Source organism: Oenanthe melanoleuca, chromosome 25 (genome assembly GCF_029582105.1).
Source record: "Oenanthe melanoleuca isolate GR-GAL-2019-014 chromosome 25, OMel1.0, whole genome shotgun sequence".
NCBI lineage: Eukaryota > Metazoa > Chordata > Aves > Passeriformes > Muscicapidae > Oenanthe > Oenanthe melanoleuca.
The window spans coordinates 7661417-7675257 of NC_079358.1; the positions used below are offsets into that span (position 1 = coordinate 7661417).

At 54.2% G+C, this 13841-nt stretch overlaps 1 protein-coding gene and 2 long non-coding RNA genes across 4 annotated transcripts; 2 read left to right on the forward strand and 1 right to left on the reverse strand.

The window, feature by feature from the left end:
- The first annotated feature begins 2401 nt into the window (after positions 1-2401).
- Positions 2402-2687, forward strand: LOC130262987 (uncharacterized). Its single transcript, XR_008842239.1, has 2 exons — positions 2402-2540; positions 2584-2687. It is a non-coding gene; the product is annotated as an uncharacterized LOC130262987 (long non-coding RNA).
- EEF1G (eukaryotic translation elongation factor 1 gamma) lies at positions 2539-13712 on the reverse strand. Its single transcript, XM_056510436.1, has 10 exons — positions 13642-13712; positions 12684-12842; positions 11126-11189; positions 10014-10156; positions 8983-9126; positions 6767-6896; positions 5455-5653; positions 4970-5142; positions 3875-3999; positions 2539-3020 (listed from the first exon to the last, which is right to left on the reverse strand). Exons 1-10 carry the CDS (start codon positions 13654-13656, stop codon positions 2862-2864), a joined length of 1311 nt encoding a protein of 436 aa, XP_056366411.1. The 5' UTR covers positions 13657-13712; the 3' UTR covers positions 2539-2861.
- Positions 6609-8856, forward strand: LOC130263001 (uncharacterized). Of its 2 annotated transcripts, none has more exons than XR_008842255.1 (3): positions 6609-6623; positions 8524-8615; positions 8737-8856. It is a non-coding gene; the product is annotated as an uncharacterized LOC130263001 (long non-coding RNA). The 2 variants fall into 2 exon arrangements; XR_008842256.1 differs by lacking the exon at positions 6609-6623 and adding an exon at positions 8405-8463.
- Positions 13713-13841: the final 129 nt, after the last annotated feature.

Below are 13841 nucleotides of genomic sequence, written 5' to 3' on the forward strand. Positions count from 1 at the left end.
GGGGAGGGGCGGGGGCAGGGCCAGGGGACACGTGGGCGACAAAAGGGGGGGCGACAGGGGGGTGCGGGGGGGGCACCCCGGGAATTCCCGAATTCCCCAAATTCCCGAATTCCCCAAATTCCCGGGACGGGGACAGGGACAGGGACGGGCTGGTGGCACTTTGTGTCACTTTGGTGTCCCTCTGTGTCGCTTTGGTGACACTTTGTGTCACTTTGTGGCACTTTGGTGTCACTTTGGTGCCGCTTCGGTGTCACTTTGTGTCCCTTTGTGTCGCTCCGGTGGCTCCGGCCGTGCCCGCTCGCCCCGACACCGCCCTGGGACGTTCGGTGGCACCGGGCGGTGGCCGCAGGGACACCTGGCGACAGCGACAGCGACAGCGACAGCGGGGCGGGGCCCGGGGGACACTGAGGTGGCGCCGGGAGTGGCGCTGATGGAGGTGGCGCCGGGTGGCACCGGGGACTCCCTGGGGACACACCCGGGCCAGGTGTCCCCGTGTCCCCTCCCCCCCCCCGTGTCCCCTCCCCGGAATTCGGGGGGGGAGGGGACACTGGGGACACCCCGGGGGTGACTCAGGAGGGCGCGGCCGCGGGAAGGAGGGAACTGGGAGGAACTGGGATTGAACTGGGAGGAACTGGGATTGAACTGGGAGGAACTGGGACTGAACTGGGAGGAACTGGGACTGAAATGGAACAGAACAGGGACTGAATAGGGAGAAACTGGGACCAAACTGGGATAAACTGGGGCTAAACTGGGACTGAACTGGGGCTAAACTGGGACTGAACTGGGCTAAACTGGGACCAAACTAGGGCTAAACTGGGACTGAACTGGGATAAACTGGGACCGAACTGGGCTAAACTGGGACTGAACTGGAGCTAAACTGGGACCGAACTGGGGCTAAACTGGGACCGAACTGGGGCTAATCTGGGACTGAACTGGGGCTAAACTGGGACCGAACTGGGCTAAACTGGGACCGAACTGGGCTAAACTGGGACTGAACTGGGACCGAACTGGGGCTAAACTGGGACTGAACTGGGCTAAACTGGGACTGAACTGGGATAAACAGGGGTGAAACTGGGACCGAACTGGATCCAGATGTGGCCGGAGTGGCAAACTGGTTTATACTGGTTTGCACTGGGATCGGCCCCTCCCCCAGGGGAGAATTCCCACCAAATTCCCGAATTTTTGTGGCCGGAATTTGGGGCAGATGTGACCCCAAAATTTCGGGGTTTGGGATTTTCTGGGGAGAGCAGGGCTGGGATCACCCGGGACCCCCAAAACTCCCTCAAATTCCGGATGAGGATTTTTGGGGATTTTTAGGAAAAATCGGGATCTGGATCAGCCTGGGACCCTCTGAGACCCCCCAGAATGTCCCAAAATCCCCACAAATTTTCCTGGAATATCCCCAAATCCCCCCAAAACCTCCCCAAAATCCCCCAAACCTCCCCAAAATCCCCCAAACCTCCCCAAAATCCCCCAGACCACTCCAAAGTCTCATCCTGTCTGAAGCTTTTTTATTGGAGCGGGGCTGCAGAACTGGAGGGCCCCAAAATCCCAGGATTTCAGCCCAAAATCCCAGGGCTGGAGCCCCAAAATCCCGGGATTTGAGCCCAAAATCCCAGGACTGGAGCCCCAAAATCCCAGGATTTCAGCCCAAAATCCCAGGACTGGAGCCCTAAAATCCTGGGATTTGAGCCCAAGATTTTGGGATTTCAGCCCAAAATCCCAGGGCGGGGCTTGAACATCTCGTCTTGCTTGAAGAGCTCCAAAATCCCGGGATGTGAGCCAGAAATTTTGGGATTTCAGCCCAAAATTCCAGGATTTGAGCCCAATTTTCACTTGAACATCTTGCCCTGACTGAAGGGTTCTGAGAGCCCCAAAATCCCGGGATTTCACCCCAAAATTCACTTGGAGATTCTGCTCTGGTTGAAAGGTTCTGAAATTCCAGAATTTCAGCTCCAAAATACCAGGGTGTGAGCCAAAAATTTTGGGATTTGAACCAAAAATCCCGGGATTTGAGCCCCAAAATTCACTTGGAGATCTTGCTCTGGTTGAAGGGTTCTCAAATCCCAGAATTTGAACCTAAAATCCTGGGATCTGAATCCCAAATCCCAAAATCTGAGCCCCAAAATCCCGGGATTTCACCCCAGAATTCACTTGAGGATCTCACCCTGGTTGAAGGGTTTGAAATCCCAGAATCTGAGCCCCAAAATCCCGGGATTTGACCCCAAATCATTTGAAGATCTTGCCCTGGTTGAAGGGTTCAAAATCCTGGGATCTGAACCCCAAATCTCAGAATCTGAGCCCCAAAATCCCAGGATTTCAGCCCAAATTCACTTGAAGATCTTGCCCTGGTTGAAAGGTTTGAAATCCTGGGATCTGAATCCCAAATCCCAAAATCTGAGCCCCAAAATCCCGGGATTTCACCCCAGAATTCACTTGAGGATCTCACCCTGGTTGAAGGGTTTGAAATCCCAGAATCTGAGCCCCAAAATCCCGGGATTTGACCCCAAATCATTTGAAGATCTTGCCCTGGTTGAAGGGTTTGAAATCCTGGGATTTGAACCCCAAATCCCAGAATCTGAGCCCCAAAATCCCGGGATCTGAGCCCCAAAATCCCGGGATTTCAGCCCCAAAATCTCAGGATTTCACCCCAAATTCACTTGAAGATCTTGCCCTGGTTGAAGGGTTTGAAATCCTGGGATCTGAACCCCAAATCCCAAAATCTGAGCCCCAAAATCCCGGGATTTCACCCAAATTTTCACTTGAAGATCTTGCCCTGGTTGAAAGGTTCGAAATCCTGGGATCTGAACCCCAAATCTCAGAATCTGAGCCCCAAAATCCCGGGATTTCAGCCCAAATTTTCACTTGAAGATCTTGCCCTGGTTGAAGGGCTTCCCCACGTGCCGGAACTCGCCCTCCCACAGGAAATATTCCTGCACCAGCGTCCGGCACTCGGCGCTCTCGGGGTCCAGCTTGCGCCAGGTGTAGGACTCGTAATCCACCTGCCAGTCGGGGCACAGCTGGGGAAAACGGGGGAAAAAACGGGAAAAACGGGAAAAATGGTGATTAGTGAAAAAAAACGGGGAAAAAATCTGATTTTCTTGGGATTTTTGGGGTATTTCAATGGGGATTTTTGGGATTTCAATGGGGATTTTTGGGGTTTTCTCCCTGTAAATGTTGTTTTGTGGCTGGTTTTGGGGCCATTTTGGGAATTTTTGGGAAATTTTGGGAATCCCATCATCAGCTCCTGGCCCCAGAGAATGATTTTGTGACATTTTTGGGATATTTTGGGGCTGGTTTGGGACATTTCAATGGGGATTTTCTCCCCATAAACGCCATTCTGTGCCTGTTTTCGGGATCAGTTTGGGAGATTTTGGGATTTTTGGGAACCCCCTCACCGTGAAGGCCAGCTCCTGGCCCCCCATCACCCAGACCTTGGATTTGGGGGACATTTTGGGACATTTCAGTGGGGATTTTTGGGATTTTCTCCCCATAAACATCACTCCATGGTTGTTTTTAGGGCCATTTTGGAAATTTTGGGAATATTTGAGAATCCCCTCACCAGCTCCTGGTCCCAGGGAAGGATTTTGAGGCATTTCTGGGATATTCTGGGGCTGTTTTGGGATATTTCAATGGGGATTTTCTCCCCATAAATGCCATTCTATGGCTGTTTTTGGGGCTATTTTGGGAATTTTTGGGAACCCCCTCACCGTGAAGGCCAGCTCCTGGCCCCCCATCACCCAGACCTTGGATTTGGGGGACATTTCGGGATATTTCAGTGGGGATTTTTGGGATTTTCTCCCCATAAACACCACTCCATGGCTGTTTTTGGGGCCATTTTGGGAATTTTTGGGATTTTTGGGAACCCCCTCACCGTGAAGGCCAGCTCCTGGCCCCTCATCACCCAGACCCCCGAGATGCTGCTGTCGTTGTTGCTCCCAAACAGCACCACCGAGGCGAAGGCGTTCTTGCGCAGCTTGTCCAGGCGCTGGAACATCCCTGCGGAGGAGGAGGAGGAGGAGGGTGAGGATGAGGAGGGTAAAGGTGAAGATGAGGATAAAGGTTGAGGATGAGGATAAAGGCTGAGGATGAGGACAGTGAGAGTGAGGATGATGAAGGACAGAATCAGGATGATGAAAATAAAAGTGAGGATGATAAGGATGATGAACACGAGGATGACAAGGATGATGAAGATGATAAAGGCGAGGATGAAAAGAAAGGGGATGATGATGATGGAAGAATGAAAGGATGAAAGTGAGGATGAAGAGCATGAAGAGAATGATGGGGATAAAAGTAAGGATAAAGGGGAGGATGATGAGGATGCTGATGAGGATAAAGATGAGGATGAGGATAAAGGTGAGGTTGAGGATGAAGGTGAGGATGATGAGGATAATGCTGAGGATTAGAAAAAAGATGAGAATGAGGATGGTGATGAGGATGAAGGTGAGAATGAAGATGAGAATGAAGGTGAGAATGAAGGTGAGGATAAGGATAAAGGAGAGAATGATGAAAACGAAAAGGATGACGAGGATAAAGATGAGGATGAAGATGAGGGTAAGAGTGAGGATGACAGTGAGGATGAGGATGGCAATGAGGAAGGTGCTGAGGATGAGGCTGGCAATGAGGATGAAGGTGAGGATGATGATGATAATGATGAAAGTGACAATGCGAACGAAGGTGAGGATGATGATCAGGATGAAAAAAAGGATGAGGATGAAGGTGAAAATGATAATTAGAATGAAGAATGATAATGAAAGTGAGGATGATGATGAGGATGGAGATGAGGATGAGGATTAAGGAGAGGATGAGAATGAAGGTGAGGATGAGAATAAAAGAGAGAATGATGAAGGATGATGAGAATGATGATGAAGGTGAGGATGAGGATGGTGATCAGGATGAAGGTGAGGATGAGGCTGGCAATGAGGATGAAGGTGAGGATGAGGATGCTGCTGCTGAGGAAGGCTCTCACCAGTGATGAGGTTGCAGCTCATGAAGGTCTGGCTCAGCTCCTCGGGGTACCGGTACTGGCAGAACCACAGCGACCAACCCTGGGGGTCAAAGTGCTCCCAGAAATGGGGCAGCGCCACCGACAGCGTGTCCTCGTTGGAGTACTTGCGCTTGAACTCGTCCAGGACAAACGGGCTGGGACAGACACAGGGACAGAGTGACCCCTGAGTGACCATGAGTGACCTCTGAGTGACCATGAGTGACCCCTGAGTGACCTCTGAGTGACCCTAAAACCTCAGTGACCCCCTGGGTGATCCCCTGGGTGACCCCAAATCCCACGACTGACCCTGTGAGTGACCCCCAAACCCCCTCAAAGTGACCCCAAACCCCTCCAGGTGTATCCCAGGTGTCCCCAGGTGTGTCCCCAGCCCCCCCAGGTGTCCCCAGGTGTGTCCCAACTCCCCCAGGTGTGTCCCCAATGCTCCCAGCCCCCCAGGTGTGCCCCACCTCTTGGGCAGGTGAGCAAAGGGGTCCTTGGCCTTGGGCTCAGCTGCCAGGACCTGCTCGCACTCGTCCAGCTCCTCGTCGGGCTCCGGCCGCTTCTCCTCCTTCTTGGGGGGCTTCTCCTTCTTGGGGGGCTCCTTCTCCTTCCTGGGGGGCTCCTTCTCCTTCTCCTTCCGGGACTGGCTCTCTGCAAACTTCTTGGCTTTTGTCACAAAAAATTTGGGGTTAGTTTCGGCTTTTTTTACTCAAAAAATGCCACAAAATTTGGTTTTTTTTTGGGCCTCTCACCTCAAAAAAAACCCCTTCTTGAATTCTCTAGAATTCAGCTTTTCTGCCTCTTTTTAACCTTTTTTATTTCCCACAGAATTTATCTTTCCTGCCCTTTTAAAATCCCCATAAAATTTATTTTTTCTGCTCCTTTTGAACCTTTTGAAACTCCCATAAAATTCAGCTTCTCTGCCCATTCTTTACCTTAAAAAACCCTTTTCAAATTCCTGTAAAATTCATCTTTTCTGCTCCTTTCAAAGCTCGATAAAATCTCTTCAAATTCCCCTTTTATTTCTTTTTGGAAAAACCCCAAAATTCCCTTTCTTTCCCTTTTGAAACGGCCCCGAAATTTCCTTTGTTTTGTCCACCAGCCCCACTAGGTGTGCCCCAGGTGTGTCCCAGGCCCCCCAGATATGCCCAGGTGTGTCCCCCAGGTGTTCCAGGTGCCCCCCAGGTGTTCCAGGTGCCCCCCAGGTGTGTCCCACCCCCCCAGGTGTGTCCCATCCCCCCCAGGTGTGTCCCATCCCCCCCAGGCGTGTCCCATTCCCCCCAGGTGTTCCAGGTGCCTCCCAGGTGTGTCCCATTCCCCCCAGGTGTGTCTCATCCCCCCCCAGGTGTGTCCCATCCCCCCAGGTGTTCCAGGTGCCTCCCAGGTGTGTCCCATCCCCCCCCAGGTGTGTCCCATTCCCCCCCAGGTGTGTCCCATCCCCCCCAGGTGTGCCAGGTGCCCCCCAGGTGTGTCCCATTCCCCCCAGGTGTGTCTCATCCCCCCCCAGGTGTGTCCCATCCCCCCCAGGTGTGTCCCACCCCCCCAGGTGTGTCCCATCCCCCCCAGGTGTGTCCCATCCCCCCCAGGTGTGTCCCATCCCCCCCAGGTGTTCCAGGTGCCTCCCAGGTGTGCCCAGGTGCCCCCAGGTGTGTCCCATCCCCCCCAGGTGTGTCCCATCCCCCCAGGTGCCCCCAGGTGTGTCCCATCCCCCCCAGGTGTGTCCCATCCCCCCAGGTGCCCCCCAGGTGTGTCCCCCAGGTGCCCCCAGGTGTCTCTCACCGTCGAACTGCGCCATCCTCTGGCACAGCTGCACCTCCCCCAGCACAGCCTTGAACTGGGGCTGGTTCAGGCAGGTGAGGAACCAGCGGTTCACGTTCCCAAACGGGCCCCGGAAGGCGGGGTCCAGCACCTGGGGAGAGCCCAGAACAGCCTGAGACCCCTAAATACACCTGGGATACCCCAAGAACACACCTGAGACATCCCATAATGCACCTGAGATATCCCACAATACACCTGGGATACCCCAAAACACACCTGAGACATCCCATAATGCACCTGAGACATCCCATAATGCACCTGGGATATCCCATAATGCACCTGAGACATCCCACAATGCACCTGAGACATCCCAAAATATACCTGAGATACCCCAAAACACACCTGAGATAGCCCATAATAAACCTAAGATGTACCAAAATGTACCTGAGACATCACAAAATACACCTGAGACATCCCACAACATACCTGAGACCCCAAAACACACCTGAGATATCCCATAACACACCTGAGACATCCCACAACATACCTGAGACATCCCAAAATATACCTGGGACCCCAAAACACACCTGAGACATCCCATAACACACCTGGGACACCCCAAAATATACCTGAGACCCCAAAACACACCTGAGACATCCCATAATACTCCTGAGATCCCAAATACACCTGGGACATCCCATAATGCACCTGGGCTCTCAAAATACATCTGGAATACCCCAAAATTCACCTGGGACGCACCTGGGACCCCAACCAGCCCCACTGGGACACCCCCAAACCCATCGGGGATCCTGAACAAAACCTGCCCGGCACCCCAAAATCACCCCAAACCCCCTGGCACCCCCAGGTGTGCTGTACCTGTCCCAGGTGTGCTGTACCTGCCCCAGGTGTGCTGTACCTGTGCCAGGTGAGCTGTACCTGTGCCCAGGAGAGCTGTACCTGCCCCCAGGTGAGCTGTACCTGCCCCAGGTGTGCTGTACCTGTACCCAGGTGTGCTGTACCTGCCCCAGGTGCCCCCAGGTGAGCTGTACCTGCCCCCAGGTGTGCTGTACCTGCCCCAGGTGTGCTGTACCTGCCCCAGGTGCCCCCAGGTGAGCTGTACCTGCCCCCAGGTGTGCTGTACCTGCCCCAGGTGAGCTGTACCTGCCCCCAGGTGTGCTGTACCTGTCCCAGGTGTGCTGTACCTGCCCCCAGGTGTGCTGTACCTGTCTCAGGTGTGCTGTACCTGTCCCAGGTGTGCTGTACCTGTGCCCAGGTGAGCTGTACCTGCCCCAGGTGTGCTGTACCTGTGCCAGGTGTGCTGTACCTGCCCCCAGGTGTGCTGTACCTATCCCAGGTGTGCTGTACCTGCCCCAGGTGTGCTGTACCTATCCCAGGTGTGCTGTACCTGTCCCAGGTGCCCCCAGGTGTGCTGTACCTGCCCCAGGTGTGCTGTACCTGTCCCAGGTGAGCTGTACCTGTACCCAGGTGTGCTGTACCTGCCCCAGGTGCCCCCAGGTGTGCTGTACCTGCCCCAGGTGTGCTGTACCTGCCCCAGGTGTGCTGTACCTGTCCCAGGTGTGCTGTACCTGTACCCAGGTGTGCTGTACCTGCCCCAGGTGTGCTGTACCTGTCCCAGGTGTGCTGTACCTGTACCCAGGTGTGCTGTACCTGCCCCAGGTGTGCTGTACCTGCCCCAGGTGTGCTGTACCTGTACCCAGGTGTGCTGTACCTGTCCCAGGTGTGCTGTCCCTGTGCCAGGTGTGCTGTACCTGTCCCAGGTGCCCCCAGGTGCCCCATACCTGTTTGTAGAGCCAGAGCAGGGCGCACACCAGGCTGATGTCAGCCAGGCTCACCCTGTGTGACCCCCCAGGTGTGCTGTACCTGTCCCAGGTGTGCTGTACCTGCCCCAGGTGCCCCCAGGTGTGCTGTACCTGTCCCAGGTGTGCTGTACCTGCCCCAGGTGTGCTGTACCTGCCCCCAGGTGTACCCAGGTGTGCTGTACCTGCCCCAGGTGCCCCGTACCTGTTTGTAGAGCCAGAGCAGGGCGCACACCAGGCTGATGTCAGCCAGGCTCACCCTGTGTGATTCCCCAGGTGTGCTGTACCTGTCCCAGGTGTACCCGTACCTGTCCCAGGTGTGTGTGTGTTTACCTGTACCTGTCCCAGGTGTACCCAGGTGAGCTGTACCTGTCCCAGGTGTGCTGTACCTGTACCCAGGTGCCCCCAGGTGTGCTGTACCTGTTTGTAGAGCCAGAGCAGGGCGCACACCAGGCTGATGTCAGCCAGGCTCACCCTCTCCCCCACCAGGAACGTTCTGGTTCTCAGGTGCCCGTCCAGCACCCCCAGCACCCGGCGCACCTCCTCCTTCGCCACCTCGGTGGCCTGGGGACAGAGACAGTGTGACAGGACAGGTGTGACAGGTGTGACACAGGGCACAGGAGGGGACACAGAGACAGTGTGACACAGGGACAGGTGTGACACAAAGACAGGTGTGACACAGACAGGTGTGACACAGAGACAGGCACAGGGCACAGGTGTGACACAGGTGTGACACAGGTGTGACACACAGGTGTGACACAGAGACAGGTGTGACACAGGGACAGGTGGGGAGGGGACACGAAATTGGGGAGGGGAAACCAAAACAGGGGAGGGGGACACCCAAAATTGGGGAAGGGACCCCCAAAACCACCCCTGGCCCTCCCAAAAACAACCCTTCAAGTCTCCACCAGGCCCACCCCCCAAAAAATCCCCAAACTCTCCAAAATCATTCCTAATAATCCCCAAAAAATTCCCAAAATTATCCCAAGAACATCCTGAGAAATATGCAAAAATTCCTGAAAAAAATCACCAAAATACCCTGAAAAAAAATCCCAAAAAAGTCCTGAAAAAAAACCCCACAAATAAAAAAAAAAAAAAAACCCTGAAAATATTTTAAAAAATTCCAGAAAATATCCCAAAAAATTCGACAAAATATCTCACAAAATTCCTGAAAATTCTCCAAAAATTAAGAAAAATTTTTAAAAAAAATCCTTAAAAAATCCTGAATAATTCTCAAATAAATCCTGAAAAAAATCCGAAAAAATCCTGGAAAATTAAAAAAATAAAAATCAAAATATCCTAAATAATTCCTGAAAAATTCCCAAAAAGTATCCCAAAAAAAATCCTGAAAAATTCCCCAAAAATTAAAAAAAAAAAATCCAAATAATTCCTGAAAAAATTCCCCAAAAAATCTGAAAAAAATCCCCAAAACCTCCCCCAGGCCCCCAGACCTGTTTGTTGTAGTGCAGGATCCCCAGGGTGGGGAACACCCAGGTGCTGGCCGGGGGCACCACGTCGCTGTCAGCGAAGTTCACCCACTGCAGCACTGCTGCTGCTGCCTCGGGCGTGCTGCCCCGCAGCTCCTCCGTGCTCACTGCGGGCAGCAAGGGGTTAATTCATTAGCCAGCAGGGTCATTAATTAGGGGAGGGGCTCATTAAAGGCTGGGGAGTCCCTAATGGGACAAGGGAGATCATTAATGGGGGATCAGTGATGCTGCCCCGCAGCTCCTCCGTGCTCACTGCGGGCAGGAAGGGGTTAATTCATTAGCCAGCTGGGTCACTAATTAGGGGAGGGGCTCATTAAAGGCTGGGGGAGTCCCTGATTGGCACTGGGAGATCACTAAGGAGGGATCAGAGTGATGCTGCCCCACGGATCCCCTCTGCTCACTGCAGGCAGGAAAGGGTTAATTCATTAGCCAGCAGGGCCATTAATTAGCCAGGAGAGCTGTTAATCAACCAGGGGACTCATTAATTAAATAAGAGACACATTAAGGGGCAAACGACCCCGTGAAGGGCTGCTCTTTAACTCTTCAATAAACCTGAGTTTACTGAGAGTAAAAAATTTAATTAATCAGCCAAGAGGATCATTAATCAGCCAAGAGGGGCATTAATCAGCCAAGGGGTTCATTAATTAGTCAAGGAGGACATTAATCAGCCAAGGGGTTCATTAATCAGCCATTGGGCTCATTAATCAGCCATTGGGTTCATTAATTAGCCAAGGGGGCATTAATTAGATGGAAACCTGGTGAAAAGGCAGGAGCACTCCTTAAGGGACAAGGGACGCTCGTTCAGGGGGGACCAGAGCAATGGAGCTGGAGCTGCGGGTGGGAAAGGGTTAATTAATTAGCCAGGAGGATAATTAATTAGCCAGGAGAATAATTAGTTATCCAGCAGGGTCGTTAATTAGAGGGGGACTCCTTAAGGGGCAAAGGGAGATCATTAACCAGGTACCAGAAGGAGCAGGAAAGGGTTAATTCGTTAGGCTGGTAATTAGGCAGGAGGAATAAACCCAATTAAGCCCAAAATAAAGCTAATCAAGGCTAATGAGGCTAATTGCCCCCACCATAGTAGGCGATGGCGTTGCTCTCGAAGACGCAGAATCCGTCGTCCCCTTCGAAGGCCGGGACCTGGCGCGGGGAAATTTGGGGTGAAACCACCCAAAAAACCCAAAAAACCTCAAAACTTTCAATTCCCACCCCAAAAACCAAACACCCCAAATCTCAAATTTCAGCCCAAATTCCCTAAAAACCCCAGATCTCCAAAGCCCCAAACCCCCAGCCCATATTCCACAAAAACTCCACCTGAAATTTCCCCCAAATGCCCATCAAGAGTCACCGTTTTTGGGATAGAACCCCAAATCCTCCAGAACCACAAATCCCAAGTTCTGGGGCTCAGGATCCCCCAAATCCCAAATTCTGGGGTCAGTTCCCAGCAGGAACCTCTGCAGGAACTGTGGGGTCTGAACCTCCCAAAACCCCAAAATCTGTGTAACCCAAACCGCTAAACCCACCAACCCCAAAACCCAAATATCCCAAATTTCGGGTTTTTATGTCAGAACCCGCCTTCCCCAGCGGGAACTTCTGCAGGAACTGCGGGGTCTGAACCCAAACCCTCAATCCCAAACCCCAAACAGCCCAAATTTCGGGTTTTTTGGGTCAGAACCCACCTTCCCCAGTGGGCACTTCTGCAGGAACTGCAGGGTCTGAACCAAAACCCCAAAATCTGTGTAACCCAAACCGCTAAACCCACCAACCCCAAAGCCCAAACATCCCAAATTTTGGTTTTTTGGGGTCGGAACCCACCTTCCCTAGTGGGAATTTCTGCAGGAACTGCAGGGTTTGAACCCAAACCCTCAATCCCAAAGCCCAAACACCCCAAATTTCGGGTTTTTTGGGTCAGAACGCACCTTCCCCAGCGGGAACTTCTGCAGGAATTGCGGGGTCTGAACCCAAACCCTCAATCCCAAACCCCAAACACCCCAAATTTTGGTTTTTTGGGTCAGAACCCACCTTCCCCAGCAGGAACTTCTGCAGGAACTGCAGGGTCTGAACCCAAACCCCAATTCTGTGTAACCCCAACCCTCAACCTCATACCCCAAACACCCCAAATTTTGGTTTTTTTGGGTCAGAACGCACCTTCCCCAGCGGGAACTTCTGCAGGAACTGCAGGGTCTGAACCAAAACCCCAAAATCTGTGTAACCCAAACCCCTAAATCCACCAACCCCAAAGCCCAAACACCCCAAATTTCGGGTTTTTTGGGGTCGGAACCCACCTTCCCCAGCGGGAACTTCTGCAGGAACTGCAGGGTTTGAACCCAAACCCTCAATCCCAAACACCCCAAATTTCGGGTTTTTTGGGTCAGAACGCACCTTCCCCAGCGGGAACTTCTGCAGGAACTGCAGGGTCTGAACCAAAACCCCAAAATCTGTGTAACTCAAACCCTCAACCCCAAAGCCCAAACACCCCAAATTTTGGTTTTTTGGGTCAGAACCCACCTTCCCCAGCGGGCACTTCTGCAGGAACTGCAGGGTCTGAACCAAAACCCCAATATCTGTGTAACTCAAACCCTCAACCCCAAAGCCCAAACATCTCAAATTTTGGTTTTTTGGGTCAGAACGCACCTTCCCCAGCGGGAACTTCTGCAGGAACTGCGGGCTGCGGTTGGTGTGGCCGAAGTGGAACTGGGGGGGAGCCGAGAGCACGCGGAGCCGAGCGCCCGAGTACTGGGCGGCGATGAGAGCCTTGAAGGCGCGCCAGTTCTCGGGGTACGTGTACAGCGTCTGCGGGAACGTCCGAGTGTCCCCGAGTGTCCCCGAGTGTGCCCGAGTGTCCCCGAGTGTGCCCGAGTGTCTCCGAGTGTGCCCGAGTGTCCCCAAACCGCCGCGGGCACAGAGCAGCCGGAGCTGAGCGCCCGAGGAATTTGGGGTTTTAAACCCTCCTCAGCTGGCGGGGAAATTGGGGTGTGGGGTCCCCTAAATGTCCCCCAAATGTCGCCAGGGCTGTGGGGGCAGCGGGAGGGACCGCGGGGACAAAGGGACCCAGTGCAGGGGACTCAAGGTTGGGATCGGGGCTTGGAACCCGCTCGGATTTTGGGGGAGATGGGCAGGATTTGGGGGCAATTGGGATTTTTGTTCCCCCAAAAGTTGGAGGCACTGGGGTCACACTGCGGTGACGCTGGGGTCACACTGGGGGACACTGGGGGGACACTGGGGGACACTGGGGGCTCAGGAGTCCCGATATGGGCGCTCGCAGGGGATGGCGGCTCTGAAACCCGCCGGGATTTGGGGTTCCTGGGGAGGGTCTGGCGGAATTGGGGTCAGGGGGGTCCCCGAAGTGTCCCCAAGGCTGTGACACGACCCCCCCTTCACTCCCCGGGCCCGCCCCCCGCTCCAAGCCCGGCTCCCCTCAGGGCCCCGCTCCCTTCCCGCCGCCATCCGCGCCTCCCGGAGCATCCCCGCGGCTCCAAACCCGGCGGAGCCTCATCCCCGGTGCCCCGCTGCTCTCCCGGTGGCGGCGGGGGCGCGCCGGGGCGGCGGGGGAAGGAGGATGGCGGCGGATGGCGGCGGCGGCCGCGCTCACCCCGGACACCGCCATCTTGGAGAGCTCGGAGAGAAGGCCGGGCCGCGGCCGCAAAGCGCGGAAGGAGGGGGGGAAACAGCGCGACAGTGGCGCGCGGCGTCGTAAAGCACCGAAAGGGGCGGTTGCCGTGGAAACGGGGGGTGCACTTAAAGGGGCGATGCCGCCTTAAAGCGGCAATTCCGCGGTGGGGCCCACTCGAG

Bases quoted from the DNA above. Each gene is read 5' to 3' on its own strand.
- EEF1G (XM_056510436.1), bottom strand. The intron at 4,000-4,969 runs GTGAGAGCCTTC...CCTCCTCCGCAG, and splicing joins GAGCTGCAACCTCATCACTG to GGATGTTCCAGCGCCTGGAC. The intron at 3,021-3,874 runs GTGAGGGGGTTC...CGTTTTCCCCAG, and splicing joins GCCAGGAGCTGGCCTTCACG to CTGTGCCCCGACTGGCAGGT.